Source organism: Triplophysa rosa, linkage group LG21 (assembly GCF_024868665.1).
Source record: "Triplophysa rosa linkage group LG21, Trosa_1v2, whole genome shotgun sequence".
Classification (NCBI taxonomy): Eukaryota; Metazoa; Chordata; class Actinopteri; order Cypriniformes; family Nemacheilidae; genus Triplophysa; species Triplophysa rosa.
In genome coordinates this window covers 832,001-848,747 of record NC_079910.1, presented here as the reverse complement: position 1 = coordinate 848,747, position 16,747 = coordinate 832,001, and the positions used below count along the sequence as shown (strand labels likewise).

The 16,747-nt window shown below is 42.1% G+C and overlaps 1 protein-coding gene across 1 annotated transcript in view; it reads right to left on the bottom strand.

Annotated features, from left to right (window-relative positions):
* LOC130545276 (tetratricopeptide repeat protein 39B) overlaps window positions 1-16,747 on the bottom strand; it is a 21,267-nt gene extending 4,520 nt beyond the window's left edge. The window contains exons 1-17 of the mRNA XM_057319708.1: window positions 16,717-16,747; window positions 7,356-7,390; window positions 7,163-7,267; window positions 6,913-7,044; window positions 6,732-6,808; window positions 6,578-6,645; window positions 5,711-5,775; window positions 5,409-5,514; window positions 5,244-5,309; window positions 5,057-5,165; window positions 4,557-4,624; window positions 4,404-4,463; window positions 4,156-4,317; window positions 3,962-4,053; window positions 2,563-2,683; window positions 2,037-2,148; window positions 1,056-1,137 (exon numbers count right to left, since the gene is read on the bottom strand). Of these exons, the coding sequence (XP_057175691.1) occupies window positions 1,056-1,137; window positions 2,037-2,148; window positions 2,563-2,683; window positions 3,962-4,053; window positions 4,156-4,317; window positions 4,404-4,463; window positions 4,557-4,624; window positions 5,057-5,165; window positions 5,244-5,309; window positions 5,409-5,514; window positions 5,711-5,775; window positions 6,578-6,645; window positions 6,732-6,808; window positions 6,913-7,044; window positions 7,163-7,257 (1,415 nt within the window). The 5' untranslated portion in view covers window positions 7,258-7,267; window positions 7,356-7,390; window positions 16,717-16,747. The remainder of the gene's footprint in view (window positions 1-1,055; window positions 1,138-2,036; window positions 2,149-2,562; window positions 2,684-3,961; window positions 4,054-4,155; window positions 4,318-4,403; window positions 4,464-4,556; window positions 4,625-5,056; window positions 5,166-5,243; window positions 5,310-5,408; window positions 5,515-5,710; window positions 5,776-6,577; window positions 6,646-6,731; window positions 6,809-6,912; window positions 7,045-7,162; window positions 7,268-7,355; window positions 7,391-16,716) is intronic.

The following is a 16,747-nucleotide window of genomic DNA, read 5'->3' as shown; positions in this document are numbered from 1 at the left end:
ACAGTATGTACCTGTAAAAAATTATATTTTGCAGATGGGGTAGAAAAGCAATAAATATATAATAAAGGACAAACATAGAACAAAGATATACTGCAGTAAATATAAAAGAGAATAAAATAGAAAAGTTAATTTATAGTAAAAAAGTGGCTGTAAGTAGTATTTTTGTTAAGGAAAATGTATTTATTGATTTAGAGTTTCATCTTAAATTAAATACTGTATTAGTGATTTAAAAAACTCCTTTCATTGTTTTTTCCCGCCATTAGGGGGCGGTGTGGCTCAGCCGTGTGACGTCATCAAATGCCGTTCTTTCTCTCGCCTCTGAGCTAGTGGTGGCGATACTGTAAAATTTAGTATCGATCCGATACCAAGTAAATGCAGGGCCAGTATTGCCGATTTCGATACCGATACCAATACTTTTAACTTTTAAAAAGCATTCACTTGAACTTACATTTACTTTCCTGTAGATGAAATGTCATGATTTATCAGATGAATGCATCATTAATATGCTAAATCTGAATACATTTTCATGACCACTAAAATATTTTGTGATTTGTGCTCTTAATGTGCCTGTAGGCTAATTAATCATGCAGATGTTAAAACACTGGACATCATTTAAACCAAATAAATCTATTTATTTAGTTATTTATTCCTGTAATCGAATTTGCAAACATGAACTTTGCACCAAATTATTACTGGAAAATAGTAACAATAACAGATTAACAGAACTGAAAAACGATATATAACAAAACAATTTCTCATTATCCCAGTACTACTTCTACAGCTAAAAAAAACCAAAGTGCACAAAATTATTACTCAAGAACAAAGATTTTAAAACTGCTTTTCCGTTTTTGTTCAATGTTATGTCTAGAAAATAATAGAACAAATTAACATGTTTCCCTTTCTTTACACTTTTTTAAGTGAATTTATAAACAAAGTGCACACAATTGAGAAACAAAGTAAATAAAGTGCTTAAATAATAAAGCACTTTCAATCTTTGGCTTTTTACCCCCAGAGGCCCACTGCCATACATCGCAGTTCGCCGTGTTTTTATTCACCGAGGTGATAAACTCCACATATGCTCCTCTTCTTTTCGCGGGCTGCGTCTGCGCGCTTGCGCTTGAGTCACGTGATAGCGGACTACAAAACACAGCAGGGCAGGGAGGAGCAACGTGTGCAAAACGAGGTGTATGGGAAATAGTTTTTCTATACAATTATTAGCTACATTAGTAAATAAATAAAATCAGTAGTAAAAACTAAAAACACATTAGTATCGATATTTTAATGTTAGGATCGATCCTTTTCGATACAACCTCAGTATCGATACTTCAGGATCGATCCGCCCACCACTACTCTGAGCTTTCAAGTGCACAAGTTAGTTTTGCAACGGGTTCATCGCGACAGTAGTAGCAAAAGTCAAGGCGGGAAGATTTGAAACTGCAGTGACAGGTTTGAGAGGTTGTTGATGCCTGTTTGTGGTTGCAATTCAAATCTGAATCTAGGAAAACGTGTAAATATGTGCTATGCATTTGTATCTGCCAATGTATGTTGTAAATGCCAGTTTACACGTTTGTGACTATTTTCCTGCAACTTCAAATTCAGAAGACAGATTTGTGAGTTTTGTCCAGGAGTGCAAATCTCAATATTCAACTTCAGTTTTTTATTTGACAAGTGTTCACATTGGGGCTGTGAGTGTACATTTTAGTGTACAGGTACAAATACTTACTTTACAAGTTCACAAACTAAAATCTACACGCTCTCAAGTTTTGCTACTGAAATACCTTCATAGAATGTTCTCCCAACGTACGGTGTTGTGTTCCACTCACATGAGTCTGTGATATAACTAGAACGTGTCGTCTTGTGTTTGTACATCTGATGTTTTATGAAAATGTATAAAACTGTAGTAGTTTACAAGTGTTCTTATAAACACAGTTAAATGATTGTAAGTGTCTAGCACAAATGAGAAGTTGCTGTTGAGATGTTTGTGGTGAAGTGTGAAGGGAATGAAAGAGCCGTGTGTGTGTGTGTGTATGTCTCACTGGGGTCGTTGTTCAGTTGTTCTTCAGCTCTCTCAATGGTGATCAGTAAACTCTCAGTGGTGTCTGCACGCTTCCCAACAATAGTGAAGCCGTTCCACACATACATCATCTCCTGTCGAGAGAATCCATACAACACTTCATATAACCCCTGTGTGTGTGTGTGTACCTGTATTGTGTGCTGTAGCTGGCTGATGGTGTGTGTGTGTGTTCATGTTTGTATATCCCGGTGGGGACCTAAACCTGAATACACACCAACACATGTGGACTCGTGTCACTGTGGGGACCAAAATTGAGGTCCTCATGGGCACAAAAGCTAATAAATTGTACAGAACAATATTTTTTACAAATCTAAAAATGCAAAAAGTGTTCTATGATCTTTAGGTTTAGGGATAGGGTTAGGGATAGGGGATAGAATATACAGTTTGTACAGTATAAAAACATTACGCCTATGGACTGTCCCCACGGGGATAATAAAACATACATGTGTGTGTGTGTGTGTGTGTGTGAGAGAGAGAGAGAGACGCACCAGTGCAGGAATCACCAGTTTGACAGGTACAGGTGCCGAGTATCTTCTGGATTTCCTCACAGCAAACTTCTCCGTTGGGATGGACTTACCGGCCAATCGCTGCTTTAGCCCCTCCACCTGCCTACAACACACAAACCCAGAATGTGTACACATTGTGTTGTTTTAAAATACTAAATAAGAGATCATGTACAGGCAGCCGGTTGTTATCGCAGAATTATCCTCATAAGCATGAGGGTGCATTTTCTAATGTAATTCTGCACGTTTAGTGAGTTTTAGGCACTTGAACACGATGTGCTCACACAGTATATTTCATCACACTGAGTCACGAACACTGGGTTGCTTCACAGCGTTGTAGCCCCAGCAAGACTGTGAAAACACACACTAATGGTAAATCATGGATCTGGTCCATAGCACTTGAAATGTATGTTAAAGAGCACACGATATACATGTTTTTCTTTCAAAATTCTGGGAAGCGCTCGCCATGATTCCTTCCAAGAAAGAGAGACTGAAATATAACCGTGGCGAGCACAAGAAGGATGGGCCGGGTAGGCCGGATTAAAACATAATTGTGGCAAGGACGGACTAATAAACAGATGATATCATGCGAAGTCTGATGGATGAACACTGTGGAAAACAACCTGAGATTTCTGTATAAAGTATGGAGTCAGATGTGTATTTGTTAGATGAAGACAGAATGTCATGTTTTAGCTTTTAAAAATAATTTGTTATTTAGTCCATTCCAACCACAACATAATTAAGGCATAGATCAAATGTTATAGAACATTAAACAATTTTAATGGCGATTTCAATTTAAGGTGTACTGTCTCTTTAAATCTTCAGCGCAGATCAAACGCACAGTCATCATGTTGTACACTTCGAAGATCTTCTCAAAAAGTGAAGACTTGAGGAATAATGAAAAAGTGTTTCTCTTTTGAAACGTATAATTGTTAAATAACGAATTTCATGATTTGCAAATAAGTTTTATTTGAATACGCTAAACACAGTTTCAAAGCCACACAGTTTACGGTGTTTTATCCGGCAAGTTGACATGAGAGGATCGCCACACAGCCTCTCGATGGCTGAAATCACTGCCGTCTTCTCAAACATTGGGTGAAAGTCAGACTTTAAGACATAGTTGTGTTTGTATGAGCTCTTGGACACTGGTGTGCACCGGCCGGGTTTAATCAACACTGGCGCAAACAAGCGTCTCGTGTGCGTTTCGGGTTAAAGAACGTGTCTCTTAATGTGACAACTAAAACCAACAGACTGATGAAAATGTGGACATTGTCTCAATATGCGACGCGTGGGACAGGGGGTGAAAATGCCGTGTGTGCGGTACAACGCAAAGCGGGACGGGTGGGCACCCTCATGTAGACGTTTGAAATAAATCAAGATTCACCTAAACAACTCCTCGATGTTCTCTCCGGTCTTCTTCACATCTTCCTCTGACATCATGCTCAGAATGGCAGCTTTCTGATACACGTAGATGGCCTGAAATACAACAACACACACCTGATGTAAAGACCACACACACGTGTGTGAATGACAGCGGCTGTGTGTGTGTGTGTGTGTGTGTGTGTGTGTGTGCGTTACTTTAGACCAGCGGCTCTCTCGACACAGCAGGTCAGCGTATCGATAGGCTTCAGTCCACTGCTGCTGGAACGTGTGACACCACATCAGCTCCCAATAACACAAGTGATGAATCTGACGCCACTGCTGCTGTGATGAGATACACTCCTGAAACGTCAACACCGCCTGACGGACGGACGGACACACAACAACATCACACAGCGTTACCTCTCTCACACACAGTCAGAGACCAATGTAAAGATGACACGCACCGTCTCAAAGTTTCCTCTCAGTAAAGCGATGCGGGCCGAGTAGAAGAGAATGATGGAGCCCTACAGACATCAGAGACAACGTTCTCTCTCCTTGAGCTGGAAACACAACCTAAACCTCATATTGTGTGTGTGTGTGTGTGTTTGTGTTCTCACCCGAGGATATTTCTCTACATATGGCTCTAAGAGAGCTTCAGCTTCCAGCAGATTCCCCTCACCCGTGCCTGAAACACACACACCAATCAGAATGGAGCGCAGGCAGTCATGTGACTTGATGTATGATACAGCACAGTCATGTCAGTGTGAACATCACTTTAATAACAACCACAAGACCTTCAGTGAGAAACCTGATCAACAAACACGTGCGTGCGTGTGTTGTGTGTGTTTGTTTGTGTGTGCGAGTGAGTGTGTGTCTGTGTGTGCGAGTGAGTGTGTGTCTGTGTGTTGTGTGAGTGTTCTGCGTGTGTCTGTCGATTTGTGTGTGTGTGTGCGCGAGTGAGTGTGTGTGTGTGTGTGCGTGCGTGTTTGTGTGTGCGTGCATGCGTTGTGTGTGTGTGCGAGTGAGTGTGTGTGTGTGTGTTCTGCGTGTGTCTGTCGATTTGTGTGTGTGTGCGTGTTTGTGTGTGTGTGTGCGTGCGTGCGTTGTGTGTAGTTACCCAGTATGAGACACACGTATGTGTTATAGAAGAGCAGCGTGAGGACACACAGGATGGATCTGAGGCTGTGATTGACAGCACCGTCACGCAGCTGAGACAAACCAAACTCCTGAAACATCAACACAACCGTCAGTGTGTGTGTGTGTGTGTGTGTGTGTGTTTGTGTGCGTGCGTGCACTTGTCTCACCCTGTTTCCTGAGAAGCCGATGACCTCCAGCAGTCGCAGTACTCGTGCGGGGAGCAGAGACAGCATCTGACACACAACACAAATGTTACACATCATCACACGTTTACTGTCAGACTTCTACAGGTTTTTAACATCCCAGCATTTCTACAGTTTTGTTGCACTGACCAGGTTAAAGGAGCCAATCCCCAGCTTGACTCCACCCTCAAACTGTCTTAAGGCCTCGTCGTCTCCGCCCACTCCCTGAGACATGTTCAACACACTCTGGCACTCCCTGACACACACACACACACACACACACACACACACACACCTCAAGACACGAGCTGAAGAGTGATTGACAGGTACATAATAACAGTACATAACTAATGCCAGTGCACTTGATATTTCACTAAATATATCAAATACTATAACACACTCATAATATAAAGAATCATTCATATCATCAACTGATGGATCACACCACTTACTTGTAGATTTGATAACTTGTGCGTATTTTAATTCCACCTTTAATAAAACTGATCATGTTCTCATCCTGAAACACACACACCAGTGTTTATCAGTTTAAATGAGCTCATCCACCCTGAGACACACAGCTGTCCATGTGCATGTATTCATATGGGCTAGTTGCACAAGGTGGCGCCGGTGAGCTCTCGTGACCCAGACTCATGTTTGGTGGTATAACTCTATCAGGTTGTTTTGGCCTAACGGAGTGCTCAGCGATGTAAACATGCTCTGTCATATCACTGACATATTACTTCATTCTTTTTGATCTAAAGTAAAAAAGAAAAATCCTCCTTTTCCCACACAGTGTTATAGGACCCTGGCGTCGCAAAGCTCACCGGAGCGATCTAGTGCAACTCGCCAATAACATCATGTTCAACTACACATTAATAACACAATGATCCAGTACAACAAGAACATGACAAAAGAATAAAAAAAACATCTCTCTGTCTTTACGCCTGTGTGTATGTGCGTGTGTGTGCATGCATGTGTGTGTGTGTTCATGTTTGTATATCCCGGTGGGGACCTAAACCTGAATACACACCAACACATGGGGACTCGTGTCACCGTGGGGACCAAAATTGAGGTCCTCATGGGCACAAAAGCTAATAAATTGTACAGAACAATATTTTTTACAAATCTAAAAATGCAAAAAGTGTTCTATGATCTTTAGGTTTAGGGATAGGGTTAGGGATAGGGGATAGAATATACAGTTTGTACAGTATAAAAACATTACGCCTATGGACTGTCCCCACGGGGATAGTCAACCAGACGTGTGTGTGTGTGTGTGTGTGTGTGTGTGTGTGTGTGTGTGTGTGTGTGTGTGCACAAACCTGTACAAATGTTAGTGTGGCCTTCTGTAGAAGACATTCAGCATAGCAGATCTCAGCATGCATCTCCTCTACACACACACACAATCATGAGGAACAACTTTGATGATCACTCTCTCTCTCCGTCTCACACACACACACAAGCGGTGGGCCGTACCCAGTTTGAGGCTGTCAGGTGAGTGTTTGGACATCAGGCTGGATATGGACTCCACCATAGAGTTACGTTTCCTGAACCTGCAGACAGACGAGAACACAAAACCTGAGTGTGTGTGTGTGTGTGAAGCTGTAAGCACACTTCACATCTGTCAATCACGTGTGCAGGAAGTTTCGTGTGTCACCTCTGACAGGTCTGTAAGGCCTCTTTGATGGTCGTCATGCCGGTCTGAATGTCTTTGTGTTCAAACGTCATGGCGGCCTGCATCACTAAAATACTACTGTAACCCAACGCATGATACATGCTGCTCTTAGACCTATAACACACACACACACACACAAACACACACACACACACACACACACAGGAGAAGTCAAATATAGTATAGAGACAAATATCAGTTAATCTACACACACACACACACACGTGTGTACCAGGGTTTCAGGAGGTCCATAGCTTCAGAGAACTTGTTGTTCAGGAAGAGGTTGAGGGCCATGGCACACTCATCTATAGAGGAGCGCAAGTCCATCTTAGAGGCCCTGAACACAAACACATGTTTTTTCTCTTCAGGGACACGTGTGTCAGTGTGTGTGAGCGAGTGAGGACTGAATGTGTAGAGATACTCACACTGGAATACGATCATAAGCATCTTCAAAACAATCCTGAAAAAACACACACATTACAATCATTACAGCAAACAAACACTGTCTGTCTGTGTGTGTGTGTGTCTATAAGTGTGTGTCTGAGTGCACGTGTGAATGTGTGTGTCTATAAGTGTGTGTCTGAGTGCACGTGTGAATGTGTGTGTCTATAAGTGTGTGTCTGAGTGCACGTGTGAATGTGTGTGTCTATAAGTGTGTGTCTGAGTGCACGTGTGAATGTGTGTGTCTATAAGTGTGTGTCTGAGTGCACGTGTGAATGTGTGTGTCTATAAGTGTGTGTCTGAGTGCACGTGTGAATGTGTGTGTCTATAAGTGTGTGTCTGAGTGCACGTGTGAATGTGTGTGTCTATAAGTGTGTGTCTGAGTGCACGTGTGAATGTGTGTGTCTATAAGTGTGTGTCTGAGTGCACGTGTGAATGTGTGTGTCTATAAGTGTGTGTCTGAGTGCACGTGTGAATGTGTGTGTCTATAAGTGTGTGTCTGAGTGCACGTGTGAATGTGTGTGTCTATAAGTGTGTGTCTGAGTGCACGTGTGAATGTGTGTGTCTATAAGTGTGTGTCTGAGTGCACGTGTGAATGTGTGTGTCTATAAGTGTGTGTCTGAGTGCACGTGTGAATGTGTGTGTCTATAAGTGTGTGTCTGAGTGCACGTGTGAATGTGTGTTCTAGGTTCGAGTGCACGTGTGAATGTGTGTGTCTATAAGTGTGTGTCTGAGTGCACGTGTGAATGTGTGTGTCTATAAGTGTGTGTCTGAGTGCACGTGTGAATGTGTGTGTCTATAAGTGTGTGTCTGAGTGCACGTGTGAATGTGTGTGTCTATAAGTGTGTGTCTGAGTGCACGTGTGAATGTGTGTGTCTATAAGTGTGTGTCTGAGTGCACGTGTGAATGTGTGTGTCTATAAGTGTGTGTCTGAGTGCACGTGTGAATGTGTGTGTCTATAAGTGTGTGTCTGAGTGCACGTGTGAATGTGTGTGTCTATAAGTGTGTGTCTGAGTGCACGTGTGAATGTGTGTGTCTATAAGTGTGTGTCTGAGTGCACGTGTGAATGTGTGTGTCTATAAGTGTGTGTCTGAGTGCACGTGTGAATGTGTGTGTCTATAAGTGTGTGTCTGAGTGCACGTGTGAATGTGTGTGTCTATAAGTGTGTGTCTGAGTGCACGTGTGAATGTGTGTGTCTATAAGTGTGTGTCTGAGTGCACGTGTGAATGTGTGTGTCTATAAGTGTGTGTCTGAGTGCACGTGTGAATGTGTGTGTCTATAAGTGTGTGTCTGAGTGCACGTGTGAATGTGTGTGTCTATAAGTGTGTGTCTGAGTGCACGTGTGAATGTGTGTGTCTATAAGTGTGTGTCTGAGTGCACGTGTGAATGTGTGTGTCTATAAGTGTGTGTCTGAGTGCACGTGTGAATGTGTGTGTCTATAAGTGTGTGTCTGAGTGCACGTGTGAATGTGTGTGTCTATAAGTGTGTGTCTGAGTGCACGTGTGAATGTGTGTGTCTATAAGTGTGTGTCTGAGTGCACGTGTGAATGTGTGTGTCTATAAGTGTGTGTCTGAGTGCACGTGTGAATGTGTGTGTCTATAAGTGTGTGTCTGAGTGCACGTGTGAATGTGTGTGTCTATAAGTGTGTGTCTGAGTGCACGTGTGAATGTGTGTGTCTATAAGTGTGTGTCTGAGTGCACGTGTGAATGTGTGTGTCTATAAGTGTGTGTCTGAGTGCACGTGTGAATGTGTGTGTCTATAAGTGTGTGTCTGAGTGCACGTGTGAATGTGTGTGTCTATAAGTGTGTGTCTGAGTGCACGTGTGAATGTGTGTGTCTATAAGTGTGTGTCTGAGTGCACGTGTGAATGTGTGTGTCTATAAGTGTGTGTCTGAGTGCACGTGTGAATGTGTGTGTCTATAAGTGTGTGTCTGAGTGCACGTGTGAATGTGTGTGTCTATAAGTGTGTGTCTGAGTGCACGTGTGAATGTGTGTGTCTATAAGTGTGTGTCTGAGTGCACGTGTGAATGTGTGTGTCTATAAGTGTGTGTCTGAGTGCACGTGTGAATGTGTGTGTCTATAAGTGTGTGTCTGAGTGCACGTGTGAATGTGTGTGTCTATAAGTGTGTGTCTGAGTGCACGTGTGAATGTGTGTGTCTATAAGTGTGTGTCTGAGTGCACGTGTGAATGTGTGTGTCTATAAGTGTGTGTCTGAGTGCACGTGTGAATGTGTGTGTCTATAAGTGTGTGTCTGAGTGCACGTGTGAATGTGTGTGTCTATAAGTGTGTGTCTGAGTGCACGTGTGAATGTGTGTGTCTATAAGTGTGTGTCTGAGTGCACGTGTGAATGTGTGTGTCTATAAGTGTGTGTCTGAGTGCACGTGTGAATGTGTGTGTCTATAAGTGTGTGTCTGAGTGCACGTGTGAATGTGTGTGTCTATAAGTGTGTGTCTGAGTGCACGTGTGAATGTGTGTGTCTATAAGTGTGTGTCTGAGTGCACGTGTGAATGTGTGTGTCTATAAGTGTGTGTCTGAGTGCATGTGTGAATGTGTGTGGTCTGTGAAGTGTGTGTCTGTGTAGTGTGCGTGTGTCTGATGAATGTGTGCTGGAATGTGTGTGTGTTGTGTGTGTGTGTGTGTGTCTGAGTGCACGTGTGAATGTGTGTGTCTATAAGTGTGTGTCTGAGTGATGTTCTGAGTGCAGTGTGAATGTGTGTGTCTATAAGTGTGTGTCTGAGTGCACGTGTGAATGTGTGTGTCTATAAGTGTGTGTCTGAGTGCACGTGTGAATGTGTGTGTCTATAAGTGTGTGTCTGAGTGCACGTGTGAATGTGTGTGTCTATAAGTGTGTGTCTGAGTGCACGTGTGAATGTGTGTGTCTATAAGTGTGTGTCTGAGTGCACGTGTGAATGTGTGTGTCTATAAGTGTGTGTCTGAGTGCACGTGTGAATGTGTGTGTCTATAAGTGTGTGTCTGAGTGCACGTGTGAATGTGTGTGTCTATAAGTGTGTGTCTGAGTGCACGTGTGAATGTGTGTGTCTATAAGTGTGTGTCTGAGTGCACGTGTGAATGTGTGTGTCTATAAGTGTGTGTCTGAGTGCACGTGTGAATGTGTGTGTCTATAAGTGTGTGTCTGAGTGCACGTGTGAATGTGTGTGTCTATAAGTGTGTGTCTGAGTGCACGTGTGAATGTGTGTGTCTATAAGTGTGTGTCTGAGTGCACGTGTGAATGTGTGTGTCTATAAGTGTGTGTCTGAGTGCACGTGTGAATGTGTCTGAGTGCACGTGTGAATGTGTGTGTCTATAAGTGTGTGTCTGAGTGCACGTGTGAATGTGTGTGTCTATAAGTGTGTGTCTGAGTGCACGTGTGAATGTGTGTGTCTATAAGTGTGTGTCTGAGTGCACGTGTGAATGTGTGTGTCTATAAGTGTGTGTCTGAGTGCACGTGTGAATGTGTGTGTCTATAAGTGTGTGTCTGAGTGCACGTGTGAATGTGTGTGTCTATAAGTGTGTGTCTGAGTGCACGTGTGAATGTGTGTGTCTATAAGTGTGTGTCTGAGTGCACGTGTGAATGTGTGTGTCTATAAGTGTGTGTCTGAGTGCACGTGTGAATGTGTGTGTCTATAAGTGTGTGTCTGAGTGCACGTGTGAATGTGTGTGTCTATAAGTGTGTGTCTGAGTGCACGTGTGAATGTGTGTGTCTATAAGTGTGTGTCTGAGTGCACGTGTGAATGTGTGTGTCTATAAGTGTGTGTCTGAGTGCACGTGTGAATGTGTGTGTCTATAAGTGTGTGTCTGAGTGCACGTGTGAATGTGTGTGTCTATAAGTGTGTGTCTGAGTGCACGTGTGAATGTGTGTGTCTATAAGTGTGTGTCTGAGTGCACGTGTGAATGTGTGTGTCTATAAGTGTGTGTCTGAGTGCACGTGTGAATGTGTGTGTCTATAAGTGTGTGTCTGAGTGCACGTGTGAATGTGTGTGTCTATAAGTGTGTGTCTGAGTGCACGTGTGAATGTGTGTGTCTATAAGTGTGTGTCTGAGTGCACGTGTGAATGTGTGTGTCTATAAGTGTGTGTCTGAGTGCACGTGTGAATGTGTGTGTCTATAAGTGTGTGTCTGAGTGCACGTGTGAATGTGTGTGTCTATAAGTGTGTGTCTGAGTGCACGTGTGAATGTGTGTGTCTATAAGTGTGTGTCTGAGTGCACGTGTGAATGTGTGTGTCTATAAGTGTGTGTCTGAGTGCACGTGTGAATGTGTGTGTCTATAAGTGTGTGTCTGAGTGCACGTGTGAATGTGTGTGTCTATAAGTGTGTGTCTGAGTGCACGTGTGAATGTGTGTGTCTATAAGTGTGTGTCTGAGTGCACGTGTGAATGTGTGTGTCTATAAGTGTGTGTCTGAGTGCACGTGTGAATGTGTGTGTCTATAAGTGTGTGTCTGAGTGCACGTGTGAATGTGTGTGTCTATAAGTGTGTGTCTGAGTGCACGTGTGAATGTGTGTGTCTATAAGTGTGTGTCTGAGTGCACGTGTGAATGTGTGTGTCTATAAGTGTGTGTCTGAGTGCACGTGTGAATGTGTGTGTCTATAAGTGTGTGTCTGAGTGCACGTGTGAATGTGTGTGTCTATAAGTGTGTGTCTGAGTGCACGTGTGAATGTGTGTGTCTATAAGTGTGTGTCTGAGTGCACGTGTGAATGTGTGTGTCTATAAGTGTGTGTCTGAGTGCACGTGTGAATGTGTGTGTCTATAAGTGTGTGTCTGAGTGCACGTGTGAATGTGTGTGTCTATAAGTGTGTGTCTGAGTGCACGTGTGAATGTGTGTGTCTATAAGTGTGTGTCTGAGTGCACGTGTGAATGTGTGTGTCTATAAGTGTGTGTCTGAGTGCACGTGTGAATGTGTGTGTCTATAAGTGTGTGTCTGAGTGCACGTGTGAATGTGTGTGTCTATAAGTGTGTGTCTGAGTGCACGTGTGAATGTGTGTGTCTATAAGTGTGTGTCTGAGTGCACGTGTGAATGTGTGTGTCTATAAGTGTGTGTCTGAGTGCACGTGTGAATGTGTGTGTCTATAAGTGTGTGTCTGAGTGCACGTGTGAATGTGTGTGTCTATAAGTGTGTGTCTGAGTGCACGTGTGAATGTGTGTGTCTATAAGTGTGTGTCTGAGTGCACGTGTGAATGTGTGTGTCTATAAGTGTGTGTCTGAGTGCACGTGTGAATGTGTGTGTCTATAAGTGTGTGTCTGAGTGCACGTGTGAATGTGTGTGTCTATAAGTGTGTGTCTGAGTGCACGTGTGAATGTGTGTGTCTATAAGTGTGTGTCTGAGTGCACGTGTGAATGTGTGTGTCTATAAGTGTGTGTCTGAGTGCACGTGTGAATGTGTGTGTCTATAAGTGTGTGTCTGAGTGCACGTGTGAATGTGTGTGTCTATAAGTGTGTGTCTGAGTGCACGTGTGAATGTGTGTGTCTATAAGTGTGTGTCTGAGTGCACGTGTGAATGTGTGTGTCTATAAGTGTGTGTCTGAGTGCACGTGTGAATGTGTGTGTCTATAAGTGTGTGTCTGAGTGCATGTGTGAATGTGTGTGTGTGTGTCTATAAGTGTGTGTCTGAGTGCATGTGTGAATGTGTGTGTGTGTCTATAAGTGTGTGTCTGAGAGCATGTGTGAATGTGTGTGTGTGTGTCTATAAGTGTGTGTCTGAGAGCGTGTGTGAGTGTGTGTGCGTGTGTGACTCAGACGGACACAATATATTCATTTATAATATCAAAATGTGGTGTGAAATTCCCTCTCATGAGCGTTTCATGCAGATAATAACAGCTGTGTTTGTGTATCACAGAACAAACACTTCAAATGAAATGACTGTGATAACATCAGTCTGAAGTCATGTGATATTTCACAGCAAGTCACCTGACACTGAGAATCACACGTCACGTGGACAAGAATATTGATCATCAAACACTGAACTGCACATTTCTCAAAAGATCTTCTTTGGTGTTCACTGACGAAAGACTCCCAGACGTGACAGTGATCGACTCCACACAACATCACATGATGACTTTATACGAGTTCATGTTTTGTGAACTTGTTGAGTGTGCGATACAATTTTTTGTGTGGTCTCTCATTTTGACATTCTGTTGTATGATTATTGTGTAAAAAGAGATCCATGTGTGTATTATCATCTCATCAATTCTAATCACCAAACACACACTGCAAAGGTTTGCATTCCAGTGCGTGTGTGTGCGTGTGTGTGTCTGGAGGCAAAATTCTTAACATTCTCGTCTATGTAAATGTTGTATATCTATCAGTAAATGTATACTGCATTGTATTGAGTGTGTGAGGTGCACATTTTCTATTGGATCTGTACACACACATGACAATAAAAGACTTTGTGTGTATGTCACAGTGTGTAGTGTCTGTGACGTTTCACGAGTTCACTGGTCATGTTCCTGCGCTTTGATTAATGTCCTTGTGAAGGTCAAATATGGTCAGTAATGTCTCATATGATGCGAGATTATAAAGATCAAACTTCTGTATCGAACAGAATTACATGCACTTATCGTCACACTGCAGGTCATTCAAAACAATTTCATGCCATCAAATCAAATCACATGACACAGACACACACACACACACACGTCTGCTCAACACATCAGCATGTGTGTGTGGTTTTAATGACGGTTGTCAGACAGGTAAACCGGTCAACACCCATCCAGACTCGCACTCATCAATCTTCATTCAGTCTTTATCTGGACTCGTCACCAACATGTTAAAAAATGGTTTTCGCTTCTAAAATCAATGATGCCTAAGGAGGCTCCCTAGGTAGGCAGCACACTTATGTTTTAGGAAACAGTGTTTGTGGGATATATTTATAATCTACATTCTGGCTTTTGTAAGAAAATGAATATGAGTGTTTGTGATCGGTTTATTATAGGTGGATTACACACGCGCACACACGCACACGCACACACACACACACACACACAGTAATACTCTATCTGATTCCCAACGATATGGAAACAAACAAACACACACGTCTGCAGTGGAAAATCACAAGGTCAATGTGTGCAACTGGATCTGAGGTTTTAACAAACATACAACCCCCCCACACACACAGCCACGGGTGTGTATCAATAAATAAACACCACACAGCACTTATGCTGAAACACACACACACACACCTGATAAAGAGCATGCTGATAGTATGTGTGTGCGTGCGTGTTTCAGCACAAGTGACACACCACAGAAGTGCCTGGTTGCCATGGAGATGTTTCAGGTGTCAGATGCACTGATAGATTTTAATATCACGTTTATGATATTTGAACACTGTCCCATCTATGAGACAATACATTGTGTTCAACATGCTCCAAATCAAATACATTCATGTTTTAAATTGAACACACATAACATGAAATCTCTTGCCATGATTTTAGCATAAATTAAATGATGTAAATATTATGGTTGTGGCGGTAGCTTTGGTTTGGTAATAGACTGATGTGTATGACCATATATTTGTGTATTTTGTGACTGGTGGACTTTAGTGGCATTTTTGCATAAATATTGTTTTTTTTTCATTTCACCCTCAGCTCAACACTGGATATCACTCACGATTCTGGATTCACAATACAAAATTGAAACAATACAACTGAACTTATAATCATGTTTCATTTTCTAGACATTTTAACACATTTTTGTTGTACATATAACTAACGGAAGTGACAATATTTGAATCTTCTGCACATTAATTAATAAAAAATTGCCGCAGATCACGTGTTGGCAGCTCAACCAATAGAGTTAAACAGACGTCATATGGTATAAATATCGTCATAGGACTACAATACATATCGTACCACGGTTTGTTACACCTATACATGTATTTTTATTAAGACCACAATTTAGGGCTGTGCTGATAAACGATATCATATCGAATCGCGATAGAATGTATTTCAAAAACGATGATAAGCTATTGTCATTTTGACTCGATATGGATTAATCTTACAGTCTAACAGAACGCAGAAATGAACGCAACAACAGTCAGTCAGCGTGCAGCTTTTATCATGTGCGTCAATGTACAAAGTCCATTTCATACTGCACTTGGCAAAGAAAACTCAACATGAGGAGGAAAACATGACTGGAAGCGGAAACAAAGGTGAAACTAACCTCGAGTTGTCATCACGCGGTTTATCAAGTGTCTTATTTTTTTTCGCAATCGCCGGTTAAACAAAAACTTGAGGCGCAATTGCAAGTTACTTCGAAACTCAAGCACTAAGGTTTTTATATCCATCTTTAACATATCTGTTAACATGAGCTGGTGCTTATGAAACAATCCAGCGCCGCCCTGTACAGATCAGAGATGTAATGAAGTGAGTTTGTGTGCACATTAAAATATTGAACCTTGTATGTAAGATGCTTGCATGATTAAAGAAATGTACTACAGTTTATGTGAGATGTCTTTTTGAAAGACTAACGTTCACTGAATGCATTGAATAAAACCCACTACTCGAGCAAGACATTATTGCAGCGTTATGTATGTGCGCAGGTGCTGAGCCAATAGCGTTCGAATGTACCAGTAACGGAGCCCTTTCATTGGTTGAATGTACTGAATGAACACTCCCTTTACTTAACGAGTCAAAATGAGACTGAATGAACTGGTACGTCTAATATCCTCTGTGTTGCAACAGTGCATTAATTTAATTTAATTTTAACTGGTTAAATGTTAACCTTTGTTAATAAACTGTATTTAAAATAGATTATTTTAAATACAGTTTTTTAATTAAATATATATCGAAATAAATATGTTATCGATCAATATAGAAAAAAACTATCGAGTTTACTTTTTTGCCATATCGCCCAGCCCTAACCACAATACATGGACATGGTTATTATGTAGCGTGGTATTGATCAAAAAGTCATTGTGCTAAATGATCACATTTCCAACTTAAACCATCACTGTAAGTTACTATAAAGAAAAACAATTATAAAGAGAGTAAAAACACTTTACAGAAGGTGCTTCAGGTGCGCGACGTCATCGCAGTTTCGTAACCCAGCACACGTAAAGCAAACACGCACGCACAGCGACTCAAGTCAATATTTATTTATCGTGATTCAAACTCAATAAACGGTTTGGTTTCACAGACTTCCGCGTGAATGAGACAGAGACCGACGCGCACTGTCCGTGTCTCAATACTCACCGAGTACCCTGCTTAGTCACCAGCACTACGAGTATCAAATCACTCGCGTTTTTCTTTCCGACGCTTATCAATCGCCAACATTTTACCGCGTTCAAATCTTGCAACGTTTAATAACGCGAATAAGCACCAATGCGTTTTGTGTGTGTGTGTGTGACAGGACGCACCTCAGGTTAATTCAGTCACAGCCGGTGATAT